The sequence below is a fragment of the Artemia franciscana genome, chromosome 8, assembly GCF_032884065.1.
Source record: "Artemia franciscana chromosome 8, ASM3288406v1, whole genome shotgun sequence".
NCBI classification, from domain to species: Eukaryota; Metazoa; Arthropoda; class Branchiopoda; order Anostraca; family Artemiidae; genus Artemia; species Artemia franciscana.
The window spans coordinates 35,917,059-35,937,330 of NC_088870.1; the positions used below are offsets into that span (position 1 = coordinate 35,917,059).

General features: G+C 33.9%; 1 protein-coding gene across 2 annotated transcripts in view; it reads right to left on the minus strand.

Moving 5' to 3' along the window:
• Positions 1 to 1,393: 1,393 nt before the first annotated feature.
• LOC136030358 (unc-112-related protein-like) overlaps positions 1,394 to 20,272 on the minus strand; it is a 69,680-nt gene continuing 50,801 nt past the window's right edge. The window contains exons 9-12 of one of the 2 annotated variants that reach the window (XM_065709280.1): positions 19,511 to 19,748; positions 13,112 to 13,324; positions 11,009 to 11,242; positions 1,394 to 5,425 (exon numbers count right to left, since the gene is read on the minus strand). In XM_065709280.1, coding sequence (XP_065565352.1) covers positions 5,225 to 5,425; positions 11,009 to 11,242; positions 13,112 to 13,324; positions 19,511 to 19,748 — 886 coding nt within the window. In that variant the 3' untranslated portion in view covers positions 1,394 to 5,224. The remainder of the gene's footprint in view (positions 5,426 to 11,008; positions 11,243 to 13,111; positions 13,325 to 19,510; positions 19,749 to 20,272) is intronic. The other variant, XM_065709278.1, reaches the window with a different exon arrangement.

Genomic DNA, 20,272 nt, shown 5'->3' on the forward strand with positions numbered 1-20,272 from the left:
GGTTCAGTTAAACTGAGGTTGAGCTTGACGATGATTCAGTTAAACAGGGGTTCAGTACCACGAAGATTGAGTTGCATGAGGGTTCAGTTGCAATTCGGTTTAGTTATATGACGATCTAGTTTCACGAGGATTAAGTTACAAGGTGGTTCAGTTACACGTGGTTCGGGTGCACTGGGATCATATTCACGAATGTTCAGTAGCGAGGGATTCAATTATACAAGAGTTCAATTGCAGGGGAACCTATAAACAGTGTTACGTTTAGACAATATTTTTAATTAATATTGAAGAAAGCCTAGAGGACTACCCAAAATAGGTACAAAATTAATGGCTTTTTAAGCTTCCTTTGGGTGAATAAACTTAAAGTTTTGAATAAAAAAATTTAACCATCACCAGTTGGGCATCAGAATTTTAGAAATGTCTTGGTGGGGCATGACCCGAAATCGTTTGGGAATCACTGGACAAAAGATTAAGATATGTCGATGCAAAATCATTTTGAGTTGGCCCAACAATTCAGGAGTACTCAAAGTAGCGTCTTTTTTTTATTCGAGTAATACCACGATTGTCGCTGTGTATCAAAAGTACCAAATTAAAACTTTGACATTCCTGCTTGAGCAAAACAAAATAAATCTCCAAAGGATTCTAGCATTTTCTATAATTAATTCATCACGGATGGTAATTAAACAAATGGCTTAAATAGATGATTGACGAAACCATGTTGGTTCGCCAAAATGTTTAGATTAACTATCACCTGACCATGGTTAAGACTAATAGAATGAAAGACCAAATAACATTAAAGAGACAGCTTTATTTCGGCCAAGTTATAAATTAACAAGAGAATATGACGAGGAAATTTGTGAAATACTGGGTGCACAAGCTGAGCGGATATTTCGGCTAATTATGCAACAGTCGTCGTCCGCGAAATAAAACATAAAACAAACATACCCAAAAAATCTCATCGATAAAATAGATTTTAAAACAGCATATAATTATTTTTAAAGACTCGGCTTCCTCGCCTCGCATAGGTTCAGTCAAGACTGAAAAAAAAGGAATTATTCATTCATACTATTTTAAAATTTAGTTCATCGATTAGATTTTTTGAATAATTTTTTTTCTTTTTATTTGCATTACATCATATTTCGCTGATGACGGCTGTTGCAAATATAGCCGAAATATCCGCTTAGCTTGTATTTCACAAATTCTCTCGTTATTTTTTCTCGTTTTGTACGAAAGATAGGCAGGAATGTCTTTGTCATTGTTTAAGTTAAAAAACTCTGTAATATAGGATAAATAATCGACGTTAAACAAGTTTTCTTCGACAAAAATTGGTAATTCTCATTTCAGCAAATTTCGACTTAGTGGACTACACGACTAAAATAATATCAAACAGACAGGCTATGTTTAGTCAGAGTTTATTATATTAAATACAATACAACTATTTTCTGAATTAAAAGCACGAAGAAAACAAAATGCAAACAATACTATTAGATTCCGAGTTTGAGTTACAAGACTATAACAAATGCAGATGACACTTTTGAAGGCACGAAAACCCCTTGATTAGGGACATAAAACTAAAATAGAATATAGATCTGGCTAAAATCCACATTTACACAAATCTGTTTTAAAAGCGCGGAGGTCCTTCAGCATCTTCTATATAGACTTCATAAGGGTAAAAGATGTGGTTCATGAAACAAAAATCTCACAAACAGAACATTTAATTATGAGTAACAGTGTAAACACATAGTAATGTGATTATAAGTAAATAAAGAGGTCAGACATTGAAGGGATTTATTGAGATTTTCATAAGAGGGATGGGAGGGAAAAGTTAAATGAGTCAAAGAGACTTATATAGAATATTTATCGAATGAATCTTATAGAATCACCATTCCATTTCTTCTCTGCAATTGTGATTTGAGTGCAAGCATGCGGCATTTCCAATTAAATAAATGAGCCCTGAGATTTTGCAGAGATCTCTGCGATTTTCAGACTTGTTTTTGTCCGCCACTGAAAGATTATGGATACCCTCTTTCTTTTTACTCAGTCGTCATTCAACTCGATCCTTAATCTCTCTCCAAATTTCTGTGTACGCCCTTTGTCAGTATTAAAATGAATGAATGAGTAGATTTTTTTCGTCACGAATTCAAAAAAGTAAGCGTAGAGTACAATTTAAAAAAGGATAAAAAGAAATAAACAAGACCAAAATAAATTTTACTTATGTGGTCTGAAATTTGGAACATTTCTTGGAGAGTCAAAATCATAAAAAAGGTGGTGAACTCTTTTTGTACCCTTTTTCATAGTGCTCTTTACGCTTAGTCTATCGGTGCAGCCTATCATTAATGTTTACATTTACTTCAATGGTCCATTGATGTAAGTATTTGCCTCCGATTTCTGTTGACTGTAGCTAGAAACATAAATAACATTGCATGGCTCCTATGTTGTCGTAAGTGGTAACCACTGGTTAAGATTACCAGAAACAGTATAGTAAGGGTTATAACACGGACGTATAAAACTCTATTCTTTATCTGCTAAATCAAAATATGGAAATAAGTACCATTTCTTACAAACTTTTTAATTAGATGCTTAATTATGTTATTAATTTTTAGCAGCAACTGAGAACCAAGATTATTTTGTATTTATTTATTATCAAGATAAAAATCATACAATCCTGCTACTGCTCTCCATGGCCGACTGTGTGCTCTTAGAAAGATAATATTAAGCTTAGTCATCGAACGCACGCGGTTTCCTATTAACCAGCCCAAAAATGAATCGTTTAAACCATAATATTATATGTAGTTTTTTCTAGATCATCTGATTACCTCATAAGATAAGGAGTCACCACACTAATGTGTTTCCCTTTAATTTCACGAGGTTTCTTTAAGAGACAATTCAACCAGAAAAGAAATTTCTATGAGAAAATCTATGCTCGTTATATGAAAGAATTTAAGAAAAACAACAACTCAAAGATGTTACTTTAAGCCTAATTTTTCTTTTGCTTTTAAATTTTATCTATTTCTTATTTCTAGTTTTACATTTCATTTTTGACTTTTTTTTTCTGTCTTTTCCTAGATACTCTGTCGATATTCCGTCTAAAGGTCATAGACGACATTCTAAGACTCCGGAAATTATTACCAAATACCGTCTACTGGGCTGCTCCCAAGAAGAAGACCAGAAGGGCAATGCATGTTCAAGCATACCTTGGTCGTCTTGATCTAAATTATCCTGCTGATCTTCCTTTTCAAGACAGCAAAGCAACAGTTTTGGCTAATTGCCTCAGAAGCATAAACATGACAGATACGACTTTTAGGCGTAACAGTAACGATACCAATTTATAATAGACAGCATGTGTTTTGACAACCTCCTTGCCATGAGTCAAGATTTCCTAAAGAGTATGAAACAGACTAAACCGGTTTTTAGGTCTGCTCTTTATTACCAGCATTCTTGTCAAATGCCTATTGGCTGTTTACTTACTCGCGCACCACGATGCCTTTTTTTTATATTGTCTAGCATCTTTTCAGGTAATAAATCTATGCTTCTTTCCGTGTAAATCTCGTTTTTTATTATGCAAAGAACGAGAAACAATACATGAACAAAACATTAGTTATCTATCTTATTAAATCAGCATTAACTGTGTATATTTATATATCTTTAAGTACAAATCTTTCGAAAATGGTTCTATATGAAATCAGCAGGCAACCATAATCTAGAAATGAAAAGTCATATCCCTACCCATTCCCCATAATATTTTTCGTAAATAATCTGCTGACTGAAATTAAAGTCCCCTGAACACAAGTGCTTGAAACAAATAGCGTTGATGCGAAGGAGCGCTGACTTTTTGGCCTGAAATCAGCATTCTGCCATCTTCTGGTAAAAAAAAAAAAAAAAAAAAAAAAAAAAAAAAAAAATAATAATCTAAATAGGACATGACTTTGGGAAAATTCATTCCCCCTCCCAAGCCCCTGAACATTTTCCATGAATTGTCTGCTGATTGAAGTTAGAGACCCCTGAACACAAATAGTTGTAATGAATGGCATTGATGTGAAGGAGCCTGGACTCTTTGAACATATGATAATTATTATTATATGTCACAATGGAAACAAGGAACTAGCTTTTGTTAAACCGTGATATGCTGATGAGGGACTGGGTCAATCAAATTTATCTGCACCGATAGCTTAATTAATTATCCGTCTTGCTTAGTACTTAAAGTTGTTTTACCAGATTTGAAATATCTTTCTTTTCACTGAGCAAAGCTTGGACTTCTTATATTACAGATTTACGAATATATGGAAACAAAATTTGAACTGGATGCTGAAAAAGATTGCAAAGATATGATGCAAAATTCCATGTTCATTAGTTTTAATTTATACAACCTTTCAAATTTGGCATAAAATGGTGACGCACACAAACAACAAAGCTAAATTATATTAAAAGCAAAGATTTGATTATTTGAATCAAGAAATAAAATCACAAACTCCATCAAAAGCTATTAAAAAGTCATTAATAATCACTATCCAAAATGCATCGTTAGGATCAATATCACTAAATACTCTGTTAATCCCATGGCAGTTAAATATCATCAAAAAACACAAAGAGCTTAAAACAAAAAGTTGCAAGAATTAAAAATCCTTTGAGGGACACAGCGTTACGGATTAATCAACCTCGAAGAAGAAATAATAAAAAAATAATAATTTCCAGAACTCAGTTATCACTAATGATGATAAATTATTTTAGTTTCATGACATTGGATAACAAACAATTAGTGCAATGTGTATTACTAATACACATTAGTGTAGTGTGAGCTACACTATAGACTACACTACTGCTACACTATAGACCACTTTGTGTTATCAGAATTTTAACGGCTAGATTTGTTGTTATCTACTATTATGTGCTGAAGAAAAGGAGAAAAACCAAAGCTCCTTAATTATAATTGAGTTCTGAACACACCGAACGTTTCTTGGAGGATACTCAGTCCAGGTATCCTCCTGGATCCTTGCAATTTGAGGTTAGAATTCTTACGAGCTTTTTTATTGAAAGATTTGCAGAAATGGATTACCATTTAGTTAAAATTTAGGTTCGCTGCTTTGAAATACTCGTTCGTGTTTTTTTGGGCTTTTGACTCTTTTTTTCCATCGTAAGGATCAACATCACTGCTTCTTTTTTCCGTTAATCTGATGGCAGTTAGACACTGTCCCAATTTGTTGCTTGTCATAAATTGTCACAAAAACACTTAATCCTGTCCTCCGGTTAGTTTGTGAAACATGTCTTCATTTAAAGATTGGTTTGCCTCTTTTGACCTCATTGATAGAAATATGTAACCACCAATAAACTCATGGACTACTTTGCAGTCAGCTGATATGACAGAGAATATAGCATTGCCTTCTTCAAACTGGACCATCATGTGCTTGATCTCCCAGTTAACATTCCACGCCTGTAATAAAATAAATTTTATCAGTAGTTTTCGAAGTGTACAAAAAATCTTAGGGAAAGAGAGGTAAAAAAAAAATAATAAGGTTTATTTTTAAGAGCAAATTTTTCTTATATTTCTAGAAATATTCTTCTGGTTAAATGTAATATCTAAATACAAAAAATCGGAATTTTTGGAATTTGTGTTTAAGAGGATTTCCCTACTCTCTTTGGAAGAGTTTCCAGGAGAATCCGGATCCCAAATATTGGTTAAAGGACTCTTCCCCCTTTTCCCCACAGAATGTGCTAAGATTTGTATTTGTTGACCTAGGATAATATGCAAGATCCCCAAAACAAAAAACGAGACGAGATGGATTAAAATATCCTATTCTAAATTCACTCCCAAGTTTGATAAATTTAGTTGTAGAATCAAAGTATTTTTTCATTTGTTTGCTTGAAATAGCAAGATTCGTGAAACTAAACAACAAGTATATCCACACCTATCCACTCGTCTAACATCGAAAACTGCATGAGTAGTTATTCCAAATGGCACACAAGGTCATTCAAAGCAGTACTGTTACGTAAGATAAATAACATTCACTGATCTTATACTTATCCTTAGAAAAAGTAGAGATATTCCTATAAAAGAAAAGCCCATGATGCCTCACCTTTAAAAGGTGTGGAGTTAGGGACTTTCAGCACTTACGACATTCATGCCCTTTGGGCAGTGTTGCCAACTCACTGTTTAGGTGTGCAGAGTAAATATTACTTGTTTACTGATAATACTATTATTTTCCGTCTATCTGATATATTCTTCGTCTTCCTTTTTCATTCCTCATGTTGCTTCTTGAATTATTACTGACCATTAAGAAATTTGTCCTGCTCTAGAAAGTGGGACATTTGGGGGACCCCTTTTCATCAAACCCTTCTTAATAAAAATGTTTGCTCTGCTACCGTAAATGTCCGAATTGGTAAATGTCGTCATTCACCGGTGACGAAATACCTTTTTTTCTTCTTAGATTTAATCAGCGCCGTCAGTCAACTTTCTGTTTTATGTAAGGTTTGATGGTGACAAGTTAGGTTTTTAACCCATTTACGAGATTTATAACGCCTAATTTAACTAAACCCAATCTATCTCTACTTTAACTTTTACCATCAAAGGTTGCACGAAACTGAAAAAGCTGATTGGCAAAGCTAATAGAATCCCAGCAGAGGAAAAGGAATTTTGGACATTTACTGGTGAACGTTGACATTAACCAGATTTCGGACATTCACAATAATAACTCTTCTATAATGCTTTATTTTATACAATAATAGCTTTATACTTCTATAATACTTTTTATAATACAATAATAACTTTATTAGCTCGTAATTTGTAATTGTATATTGTTGTGGGGCGGATCCGATTGGATTGAGGCTCAGGCCCCAAAGACCCATTGCCTCCACACCCCAGATTGCTGAACCTGCAGTCACACCACTGATCCTTCCTAAAGCCAGGACTTAGGTCTTGGAAATACTAGTACTTGAACCAAGGGATTGCAATTCTACTCTGCTATTTACTTGGATAGGAAGAATCAGCTCACTACTTAAACGAGCTCAAAACCGATATCTGTCTTTCAGATTTACGATCACATATCGATAACTCAACTCAGTACATACGAGCAAGGTTATCTTTCTTTTTTACTTCGTTTACAAGTAATTACTTTGAATACAAGTCATTCTGTTGTAATATAACCTGAAACAGCTTTTGATATGAAAATTTAAAACAAAAATCAATAAAAAGAAAAGAAAGAAAATCATTTCTGTTGTGCATAGTTGTAATTCATTTTAAAGCAAATTATACAAGGCTTCTCTTACGGAAGAGCTAAACCACCATCTAAAAAAGAAATCCATCCTACTCTTGAATACACTTCCTCCATGTACTCACTAAAAGTTGCCCAGGGTTCATTAATACCAGGATTTAATGTTTAGAATCACTGCAAAATATTATTCCTTTCTAGTCCCCTGAAGTCTAAATATGTTGACATAATTTCATATTTTCCACCGATTTTTCTTTATATTATTTTTAGCCAAAATTTATGTGACATTCTGCGAAATTAGGTGGCTAATTAAAATCTATTCAGAAAATAGAAATAGGACTCAGGGTTACGATAGGTTACCCCTCAGCTTTGGGATGCGATAGTTTTTTTTCACTTTGTAATCCAATCTCTTAAACGTTCTTTCTTTTCTATACCTAATAGCTTCCTTACAGTACCACCTATAATCACAAACAAGCAAATTAAAAGTTTTACCAAATTATAAACATTGAAATTTGATAACCAAAACTAAAAAGATTTAATTTATGAACATTCTAATGCCAATTATCCAAGTGAGCATGGGGAGTTTTTGAATAAACATTCCCCAGTAATATCTAAATTTCAAATACTAGGCGAGGCATAAAAACACCAGCAAAAACAAGAAGAATAGTTACACAAGTTCAACACCCCCAAGTCATTTTTCTGGTTACTCTTCCGTCATTGCATTCTTTTAAAAATTGCAAAAAAAAACCTCAAATACTTTTTTTTTGTCCGAAATCTCTCAGTTATCTTAAATTCCTTCCTCCCAATTTATACACTAATACCCTAACTTCACCTAATACAACATTATGTCCTTAATTCCTTCCTCCCAATTTATACACTAATACCCTAACTTCCCCTAATACAACATAATGATGATAGAAGGTAATAAGCTTACCTAAGCTATGGATGTCAGGTGACTGATTTTTCTTCTAACGATAATTTCGACAGGACCTGTGCCTGTCATCATCAGGTTAATTCAAATTTGAATTAACCTGATGACAGGCACAGGTCCTGTCGAAATTATCGTTAGAAGAAAAATCAGTCACCTGACATCCATAGCTTAGGTAAGCTTATTACCTTCTATCATCATTATGTATGAAAGTCAGGTTGGCCTCAGAGAATATAAAACCCTAATACAACATTATGTCCTTACATTATCTTACACAACAATACACTCAACAAATACACAAGATTCTTCATCTAAATCTTTAAACTGTAATTCAATCTTAGTTAACGCAGCCCTTCTTAATTCAATATTTATTCAATTTGATTTAAAAAATTTAAATTCAATTATAAAAAAAAAGTTTTCAACTATTGAAAAATCCGCCTAATCAACGATTAACTACTAGGTTATCTTAAATATCCTCCTCAAATTTACTTACTAACAACCAAAATTCGTCAAAATGAAAAACATTGTTTTTACATTTTCCACACAACAATGCACCCAAGAATTAGATAAAATTTTCTATTTAGATATTTAAGCTTAAGTTCAAATCTCAAAATTTTTGCATTCAATCACTTTTATAAAAGCGTGAAGCGAAGTCTTTAATGCTAATTTATTCAAGAAGCGAGAGTAACATAAGTTATGATGGTTCTGATTAAATCTCTTCGTTATGATGAGTTTTCCCTCGGCTTTGTGTTACAATGATTTATCCGTAGTAGCAGTAGTAGCAGCGTCGTAAGTAGTGAAGTATTAGAACATTAATTTTTGAACCTATTCTTGAAGCCTGAACTCTCAAACCTTTAAAAAAGATTAGTTTTGCTAAGATTCTCCTCTAATGTGCTTAAATTAATGTCCCCTTGTCTAAAAGAATAATTTACTACTGCTTTGCATGTATGTTGTTTCCCTCTTCAATAAAAAGTTGAAAAAGCAGAAGATGCAAAGTAGAAAGTGTGAATTGAGAGAGAGAGAAAGATGGGTTTATTAATATAAATAATCAAAACAAAACAAGCAAATGGCCCGAAGCAAAGCTTGTTTGTGCTTACAACCCCAGTACACATACAAATAAATATAATACAAAAAAGGGGGGAGAAAGAAAAGCAAAGGAAAATAAAAGAAGAAAAGAAAAAGATACAAAAAATATTCAATTACCCTGCATTTCGATCGATACGGTATTACACTTCAAATTAAAAGTTTCTCTTGGCTGAGGACCCTAGCGATTTGAATTAATATTTTCAAATGCCACTATTTATTCAGAAATTGATTCATTGGAAGACTGACAATCATTCTATGTTAATAAACTCTATGATATCCCGAGAAAAAAATTTACTAAGAATGGGGATTGTTTTACTTCCCCATTTGATTCCATGCTGCCTCATAGCATTTGCTGTGTTCTTTAGGACAAAGTTCATCAAAATGACCCATATATATGGGGATAGAATGCAACCAAGCATTCTGTTCCATGCATCATACTCCTGATTCAATACGAAAACAGCTACTAATCTCATTTTCTACTTTAACCGCGGCAGTATTGTTCTCACACATATTATGTATTTATCTGGTTTCATGTTGCAGCTACAGCTGTGCCTACAGCTGCAGCTAGAGAGATAATATGAACTAACTAGGTGAAATAAGATTAAGTCATCCACGCAATGAAATGTGTTTGTTCAGATTTATCTGTATATGTACTGCCATCTTTAGCTGATAAACATTATTTGAAAGAAATCCAGGAAGATGGCATTTACATCTTCTCAAGATTACTCTCAATTCTGGAAATTAATAGGAGGGCCGTGCCATTTTTTACCTCCCCCGCCCTCAAAATTGATGTCCCTTTTTTAGATAATAAAACTACATTTTTTTTTACTGTTAAAGCAATTTTGCGAAACTTGCAATTTTGCAAAACTCGATGCATCCTCTTCTCTTCTTTGACATTAATTTTAGCTTTGATCTAAATTTATGGTTCCGCACTTGTTTCTACTGTATTCATTTCTATAGGCTTTACTCATTCAGTCGATCTACGGGCAAGAAACAATTACCTTCAGCCATTTATCTTCGATCATAAGGTTTCATATTACTGTATACTTAATTAACCTAATGAAACCTAATGAACCTCACTGAACTATTTTTTACTTCACTTTTATTATTCTTACTTATATTTCGGTAAGTACAATTCTCATTCAGGGCTTTTGAACCATCTTGATGACTAGTCTATAATAAAATAGAACACTGCAAGAAGCTATATTTTTATTTATTTATTTTTCATTATTCTTTTACACATTTATACATTTATTTTTCATATTTCATTTTCCATTTATTAATTTATTTTCTGCACAAGAGGTTTGTTTGAACCTTTTTGGTCCCAAACAAGCCCTCTATTTAAGGAAAATAAAAAAAAAATATATTCACTTTCAATAGAATCATTTTACGACCCAAAACTAATTTTTTAGATATTTCGCACATATTTTGTAGAAACAAATGCAGCTTGGTACGGCAAGGAAACAATATATTTTTGTTTATTTAATATCAAATATTAACAAAAACTATAGCACATAGCCTTTAAAGGCAAGGGAGTGGTGTGGAGAAGGGAAAATAAAATAAATCAAATGAAAAAATTAATCTCACTTTTACCCCAGAAGGGGTAAAAAACGAGCATAGAAACATAATATACCCTGATACCACTAACTTAACATTAAACTTCTTTTTTAACCGCACATCAATCAACATTAAAATACAGAATAATATCAATGCTAGTTATTTAAGATTATTTTATCAATTGGTGAAATATAAAAATACGTATATAACCTTTGCATAACTTATTCAAAAGACTTACTTTCATTGTGCTAAACCTCCAAGTTTTAATATGATCTCCAGTATTCAAATCCATTCTCATAATTCTGTTATTTGTCACTCCCAATAGCTCATCTTTTTTCTGATTAGTAAATCGTACAACAAAGAGGTGGACACCAAACCATGGTAAATTTTGCCAGGCACGAATGTAGCCTAACTTGGCTTCAATTAATGGCAAGTCTTTTACGTTTGTCTGAGCTTCTAAAATACGATTTGTCTGAAAAAAAAAGAAAGTTCTGAACTCAATTTTATTTTTGTACCAGAAGGCAGTTATAACTTCTAATAAAAAAAATAACTTATAATAATTAAAATAGTTCTTATAAAGACTTTACTTTAAAATCAGTTAAGAGGTATGATAAATGTTTAAAAAACTTGGTAACTATGTCGAAAAATAGAGCAAAGCATGCATTTTCTGAAAACAAAATTTACCTTTTTGAAAGAATCTTTAGTTGTATACTGATGTCCAAACAGACCTTAATTAAAAAAACATGCCTCGTAAATACAAGGTAATTTTAAGGATTTAAGTGAGGTTATAAATACGAGGTATTTATAAGTAAAAAGTTTCTTTATAAGTACTTCTCGTACTAATTCAACGGTCCTTGTGTTTGAGCAGTCTTTTTAAGGAATTATGACAAAGAGACAAACTTTAGCGTTAAGAGAGGATTGAGCAAAGGGAAGCCCCCTTCATATACGAAATAATTTCTGTTTGTTTTAAGTTTCAATGTTTCTTCTTACTTTCAGTTTAGCAAAAGATGCTTTTTTATTCAAGTTCTGAACATTCTTCAAATCAGGCCAGACCCCCCCCCCCCCCCATTTAAAATATCCCGAACACCTTCCACCCTACTAAAATTCTTCCGTGGAGAATCCCCCCCTCCGAAATTCTTCCCCATAAAAATTGCGCATATTTCCCAAAAACAATACTTTATGTGAAAAATGGGCAACCTTCATAGCCTAAACCCTTTCCCCAGGGACTATAGAGGGTCATGTCATCCCCAGAGGTAAAGACTGCATTATCGAGTCAAAGACTGAAATAAATATTATTCAAGAAAAGAAGAAAGATATTACAAAATCCAAAAATAAAAGCTAATTAAATAATTAAAAAAATTTCTGATCAGGCAGAAAGCTCATAAGACAAACCAAAGCCATTTGCAAAGTTATCTATAGGTAAGTATACCAAAGAGGTTCAAATAAAAAGAGTATAACTCAAGGACACACGTTATTAAGCTATGTTTGCAACTGGGGGGGGGGGGCTTCAGGCCTGCCAGGAAATCTTTGTAGTTTTCTGACATCTCCTGTAACTTCCTATATTTTTCAGATTGTTTGAGTTGTTTGCGTTTTGCAGAATTTGTAAATAAATTTTCAAAATTTATAACTTATCACAAAAATAAATTCCTCCCATGACAAATTAAATTAATCCCTACCGAAAATGAATTCATTCGCAAATACCTGCCACCTTATTAGAAACTACCTCCAAATTTTTGACAGTGTTAACCAATCATTATTTATCAATCCCGTTGAATCTCAAGCCTAAATCTTAGGGCATGAGCCCATATACCCTATTACTGTTTTCAGCCCAAACGAAAATAAGAAACTCAGCAGAAGCGGATCTTTGATCCTTGTCAAAATGGCTATTATAGAAGTAAAATATAGTCACCTAAGAGTGCATAGCTTCACTCAGTTTAATAGATATCTGTAACAAAGGCCTCATAGCTCTTAAAGGTCTACGGGCCGTTGCTAATGGTACAGAGTGCAACTAACATTGATAAACCGTAAATAAATGGAAATAGAACATGTTTTATACCGTAATGAAAGTAGATGACTTGAGTGTCTCTTGCAGACGATGGGGTTGAGTTATATGGAAAAAGAAAACTTGTAAGATACACTCGAAAGAAAACAAGGGTAGTGAAAAAAAAATGAAAGAGAAAAAAAAACTGAGACAAAAGGTAGAATTTATGCTGACCACTAATGAAATCAGTACCTTCGCTTAAAAACAGCTTGTGTTATATGCCTAAATTATCAGTTTCAGCTAATCATTCATTCTTTAAGTGTTTCACCAAGAATCCACAATACTGTGCACCTGACTTACCTTCCCTTTGTACTTTCTAGTGTATTTGTGCGGTAGATAATCCTCAACATCAACGTCTAAATTTGAAGGCTCAAATGCTGGTTCTGCAGCAGGTTTTTGCAAGGATAAGAAATTTAAAATATTCTTGACTTCGGAGTCATATGACGCGTCAGCCATTGTTTTCCCTTTTGATGCCAGGCGACAAGCAGCAACCCAATGTGCGTATTGAGTTTCCTAAATAAAACAAAAAAAAGCCAAATAGCTAATATTTTTAAATAATTAAAATAAACTAAATTTACTTAAATGCATTTGTAGTAAATTTTATTATGGTTAAGATTAAACTTAATTTTGGAATTTGCAATAATTACTTCATTATAAAATGTGTGACCATTAACTTTTTATAATTACATGGGTGTATGGAAGGGGGGTCAACTGCCTTCCCCCCTATAATTTCAAATTTACACTAGATATTAACGAGAATTCTTCGTATGTAGGGATTTTTCTGTTGGTTGTTTCTGGAAGATGGTCTTAAAAGCTGGAAATGAACAGAAACTTCCAAATATCGTTTCCAATATTCAATATTGATTTTTGGTCCAATATATAGCTAAGAGACTGGACCACGATCGGCATGTTTTGACTTTTTTAATTCTCCAGGAAATGACTCAAGCGATAAGAAGTTGTTGAGCATGCCAAAGCAAAGGTAACTCATTAAATACCATCCTTGAAAAAGGCAATTAGAAATGCACCACCACTTTTTCCACCTGGATTCCTCTATCCAAGTGGCCAAAATTGCCGAACCTGAGCTATCCTGGTACTGGTTCGGGTGTCTCTGGCTTACGTTTGGCCACCTGACGAAAGAAACAGACAAGTGGCCAGGAAAAGATTATAACTTGTTTTTCGGCTACAAAACTATGAAAGAATATGGTCAGTATAAAAACTATAAAATCAATTTCAGTAAGGTCTAAACAAATACTGAAGAGAATTAATTTCAACTATAAATCGACTGATCAACATCAAAAGTAAGCTGCTCCGCTAATTTTGACATTCCACCTGTCAGCGGTTGCAGTTTCATTTCAACTTCTGTCTTTAAGACACTATCCGTTCGTCAGCTAGCGCAAAGTCTCTTACTCAAGTCTCCTTTAGAAAGTGGACCTTCAGTTTTTCAGTTGGTATATTTTTTTATAATGATTATATAGTGAACAGAATTCCCTTTCTTGCTCTACAGCTCAACCAGAATATGACTTTCTCTGTGTCAAATTGGAAGTTGCTGGTAGGGGACTCATCTTCAACATCTATACCGGAATCTGAAGAGTTGTTGTATACAGGCTCATCTACGTCAGAATCGTCACTCCAACCGCAACTCTTGTTACGATAAACATGCCTTTTGCTTTTTAGCCTTTTCACTTCTCTGACTTTCTTCCTTTCCAGGACTAGGGTTTTCTTGGTATATACAGCTTTTATCCCAGCAGTAATGCGTTCTTTACAAGGGTGTCTGTGAGCACCTCTGACTTTTTCATATTTTTTTTTCTCTGCTGATTTTTCGAGTTGACCCTCTTGGAAAGGGATTGGCAAGGACGATCTCTTTTAACGAATTATCTGCTGACATTTGCTTCTCAATTAGAGACAGAGCCTGTCCTGCATCCGTTTCGGGGTCTATGTTAAAGAAGGAGTCTAAATGTCGCACAGGATTTGTGCTGAGCATAGAGACTTCCCTGGTAGGTGCTTCACTAATCCTTGAAGACCCACCTGTTAGTGAGGTAGACCGCACTTGCTCTGAATCTACTGATTATATTTTCAGCAGCAAAAGTTTGTGGATATGCTTTCCTCAGCAGCTCAGCAACGTTATACACTGATATAGTTTTACATTTATGGGCAGCCATAAAACTTGTGGCTTCCTGGTTGTATTAGGCCTCAAGGGACAACCTGACTGTCCTTTCTACAAGCCGTAGTTCACGAATACTGTGGGGAGGGACAGTTAAAAGTACAGGGTTCGACTTGACTGATAAAGTGCTGCAAGTAAAGCAAAAAATAAGCCAGAAGTATTTTCTAAGCCGATCATGAAGGTCCCCTATAAAGCTCACTTGAGCAAAATTTCCTGACACTGTTTTCAGAGGGAAATAAGTTGAGGAGGGACAGTGTTCCCAATGCATTAACACAAGCACAAATCGTGGTCAAATGAGCTCTTTCTGCTGACGTGACCATCTCTACTTACTTCTGGAGTCGCAGTGCAATGATCTTACCCAGCTTGTCGATGTTTTTCAGACCCGATTCATCAACATTCCAAATGTCTTGTGGTCTGGGAGGCCTCGCTCCAGGTTGTCAAAGAAACCTCCTACACTGTGACGGTTGAAAGAAGTTGCCTATCACAATTTTGTACGTTCTGGCGTTCTTACTGATAGTTTTAAGGCAATCCATAAAACCATGGTACCAATCTTTACCTACAAATCCTCTACTGTCTCCACTACCCTTGCATATCCAGTAATCCGGTACTTTTATACCCTTATTAATGGCATAAGTGTATGCAAGTTTACGTGCTTCTATGGGAGTACAGTCGAAATGCATATGAGCTATCGTTTTCAAGCAAGATTTTAGCCCTTTCTCTTGTTCCTCTGTAAATATGTATCATGTGGCGTAACAGGGTGCAAAGAGACTTAGGTCCAGACTCTGCAGAGGGATATTCAGCTTATCAACTTTTTTCACGTAGTCTTGCTGCGTTCTTCTAGACACTCATGGTACTTCCAGACTGACTGACTGACTTTCAGTCAGTCGGAGAGAATCCACTGACTTTTTGTCGACTAAGACAGAAAAAAAACTACTGTTTTCTTTTCTTCTGGATACCAGTTGCCTGCCTTTCTTTTCCCCTTTGTTTTACTTTAAGTATTTTATCTTGAATGAAATTTAACAGGAAAAACGGAATTTCAGTTCACCTACTGGTGTGACAGGGTTAAACAACACCAGAATTAATCAAATTATGGGTCTTGAGCTTGCCTTCAACCTTAAAATATGCTGTTTGCAAAGCTTTTACAAGCATAGCCCACTTTTGGACACCTTGATACGGCATGTCTAACCTACCCCGGGTACTGTGGCCGAACGTGGAAATTCGCCATCCCAATGGATAAAAATGTGCTAATAGCAAACCTATGAAGATGGCACGTCTCAAAAGCTGCCAAAAGACAGGCAAATAATAAGAGAATACAGCGGGAGTTTATGGATTTTCTAGTATTCGTATAATTAGGCGTAGGGCTTCAGACAAAAAATGAACAAAATTGCAGATTTAATCACCGTAAAACGTGATCCAATCCGATATTTTTGGTAAAAGTATTACCCAAGGCCAGACATTTTAAAAATATACACTGCCATCTGTTAGGGCTTTTATAATCCACCAGAAGTCCCCATAGGTTTCGTATTGATATTATTTGCTTTGCCTAAACGTGGGTCATACAGATCGTGGGTCGTTCTCCCCTATACCAATTGTGATGTTTAAGATTGCCCAACTTTAAACTTTTGAATTAAATTCTCATAACAAGAAGCTGTTATCTAACTGTAACGTGATTCGTGTCAAATCGCTTTTATGATGTTTAGGGTTTTCTTTTTTTAAAGTGGAAATAGGATAGTGGTCTTATTACATAAGAATTGCCGGTAAGGTAGAACATGGAACATAGTAAAGGCCGAGTTTTAGCAAAATATAGAATGGCGAGTTTCTAAAGACCTATACTCAAAGGATCTAGGGAAGCATTTATAAGCCCCCCCCCTCCCTCACAGAATCAACTCTTCCCCTAGACAAGATGCTGGCTACATCCGTATATACTAAGCAAATCTACTCAATAAGCAAATTGGGTCTCTTACATAAAAGGTAGGCAACAAGTGCATAAGAACACAAAGTCAAGTCAAACACAAAGTTTGTGTAACATAGTCAAGTCATGAACTAGACATAATACACTCCCAACATTCATATCCAAGACCGTATCCAGGGGGGTTAAGGGGTTCGAACCCTCCCCTCTCGAAATGTTTGTCCGACTCGTAAACACGTAATAAAAATGAATATAAACAAATTCTTGATACGGCCCTGTTCATATATTTATCTAATTTATCCTTATTTTCTTAAAATTATTAACACATAATGCACCTAATCCACCAATACTTTATCTATTATAATCACATACGACTTAGTTCAAAAAACCAGACGTTGAAATAAAATATTCTTTGCCCTCTGGACCCATATTAGGCCTGTTCATGCCTGAAAAACACACGGTTTTTTAATATTTTTATTTTGATTGTTTACAAATTATCAAGTTTTTAGGGTAGCATTACATTTTCGTCAGTGTTGCCACATTGACTCGTGAAAATAAATAAGCTAAACTAATTTGTAAAATTTGACAAAGCTTTTCTTTCTGAAAACAATTTAACCTTTCCTAATCTCTTGATCGCCAGAAACAACCAAACCTTTAAAGAAAGCTACACCTCCTTAGGCTATTTGGTGTGACACGTTTTTAATTTGTTTTTTCTTATTTTTAAACTTGACATCCACCAAAACCAAAAACTGCACAAATTTTATCATCTGGTATTTTTTATTAAAAATTGAATTCTCGATTATTTTATTTTTATTTTGAAGATATATATATATATATATATATATATATATATATATATATATATATATATATATATATATATATATATATATATATATATATATATATATATATGCGTTAAAGACCGTATACAGGGGGATTCAAAGTTTGAAGCCCCCGAAATTTTTGTACAACTTATAAAAATGTAAAAAAAAAATGTATATAAACAAATATTCTATTAAAAAAAAAAATGTATATAAACAAATATTCTATTTCACTAAAATCGGCTTTCAATTCAACTTACGTACAACCAAAACTAGTTTTCGATAACGCTTTTCAAGGTGGTTTTCAATTAGGGTGTGCTCCACTGAAATGAGTCTTGAGTATACTTCCACTTCATCAAAACCGGCTTTCGGTTGCTCTCAAACAGAATAGATTTAATTTTAGGTTTGAGATCAGCTGAAACCGGTTTTCAATTAGGCTTGCGGTTAATTGAAATTGGTTTTCGAATAGGTTTACACTCGATTGAAACTGTTTATCATTTAGGATTGTGCTATGTTCAATTCTCGCTTACACTCAACCAAAACTGGTTTTAATTACGAGCCAGTCAATATGGGGTTTGGAAAAAAAAGTCAATGTAAACTCTTATATGATTGCGATGGATGATCTTTATCAAAAGTAGATAATTCGGCTGCGTACATTGTGGGAGAAGTATTGTCTTCAGTTAGTTCTGAGGGAGGGATTAACGCAAAAATACTAAATTTACTTATTCTTGCTAAAAATAAAGGAGCACTTAAATGAACAGAGGCTCCGAAAAAACTAGACGAAAGGTAAAATCCCAAAAGCCAAGAAAACATCCAGAAAAGGAAGAAATAAACAATAAAAAAAAGTAATTTTTACCAATATGCCGCCCCTTGAGCGGAAAGATGTAAACAAAATAAATTTGTTCAAAACAAAGATGTGTGCTTTTTTCGGTTAATTTGTCTTTACTTACCTACTTTATCTCCCTCTCTTTACGTTGAAAATTTCTCAATATGAAGAAAAAAACTTTCAGACTTCATGATTTTATTTTTATTTTTTGCAATGAAAACTGTACACCTTTTTATGTTCATTTGTCAAAAAAGAACCATACAATCTTTAAGTTTATCTTCTTAAACTCTTAATAGCTTGGATTAGTGCACCCAAACCAGAGGCAAGGGCAACTACAGGCACAACTGTCATTTTTTGGAGGGAGACCAAACCTTTTTTGAGAGCGACAAAACTCGTCATATTGAACTTAACACTATTCCAACAAACTAACTGTGACTCTGATCAGTCTCGTTCGACACTTTTATATAAATAAATATATATATATATATATAAATATATATTTATATTTATATAAATAAAAGTGTCGTACGAGACTGATCAGAGTCACAGTTAGTTTGTTGGAATAGTGTTAAGTATTTCCCCATAGTGTTTTTCCCCATAGTATTTTAATAGTGTTAAGTATTCCGCAGTATTTGCACTTACAGGAAAGGACAACAAACGACTCAAAGAAGGTGTTTGGATCTTATGATTGAACAAAAATATAATTAATACAAAGAACTCAAACTTTCCCGATGTTCAGTCTGTTTTTTTCCGTAAATTTACAAATAAATAAGGTACAATTTGGCTTCTTGTTTGCGGAAAGTGTAATTAATTATATGTCAAATTCTTTAAATAATCGTTTAACAGCACAAGTTCCATTTTTAAGATCACTTCTTTCCAAAAAAAAAAAAAAAAAAAATGCTGTTTCTAAAAATAGCAATTAATACATAAAATAAAAAACAGAAAATCTCATTAAAAAAACTCCACAAAATAAGATCACCTTGTCACATCTCAGGCATAGTTCAGTCATTCCACCATCTTCGGGAATTTCAAGACGTATCCCAAATTTGTCCTGTTGAAGATTGACGTCTGGGGTTACTTCACAGCCCTTGAGATTAAACTTGTGGTGAGGTGGGATTCCACTCTTTCGATCATCAGCTGATTTATAGCAAAGTAATTGTAGATCCTTGCAAACAAACCAGTATCTCTTGAATCCTTTCAGAATGAATCGCCTTGGTCTAAAAACAATCATTAATATAATTACAATATTAGTAGTTTAAGACACTTTAAGACCTTTTTTTCTATCATCATTTTTAGACCGATAATTTATTTTATAAAAGAAACTTTCATTCTATTATTAATAGTAGTGGACCCAGAGGGCGATGGTTGCCCCTCCTTGACTTTGCGTAGTTTACTTTTAAACAACGAAATATGTTTATGCATGCAAATCTGTGGAGTAAGAAAGAAGAAAGTCATCGAAGTTCCCGCTTCGAACCTGTAGAGGAGAGGTTCTCAAACTGTCCGGGACCCTCCCCCCTTGGCCAACCCCAGATATGCACCCCCCTAAAAATAGTAATTTTAATAGTCAGTGATAACGAAAATAAATTTAATGGTGGCTTACCGATAAAACAATACATCTTTTATAGATAATGGCCCAAGTTGATTGTTGCTGCCTGAATGTGATGTATAAATATATCAAATTGTAAAAAAAAAACAGGACGAGATTGTTTTACGCGCATTTTACGAATCTTTTTCTGTCCCA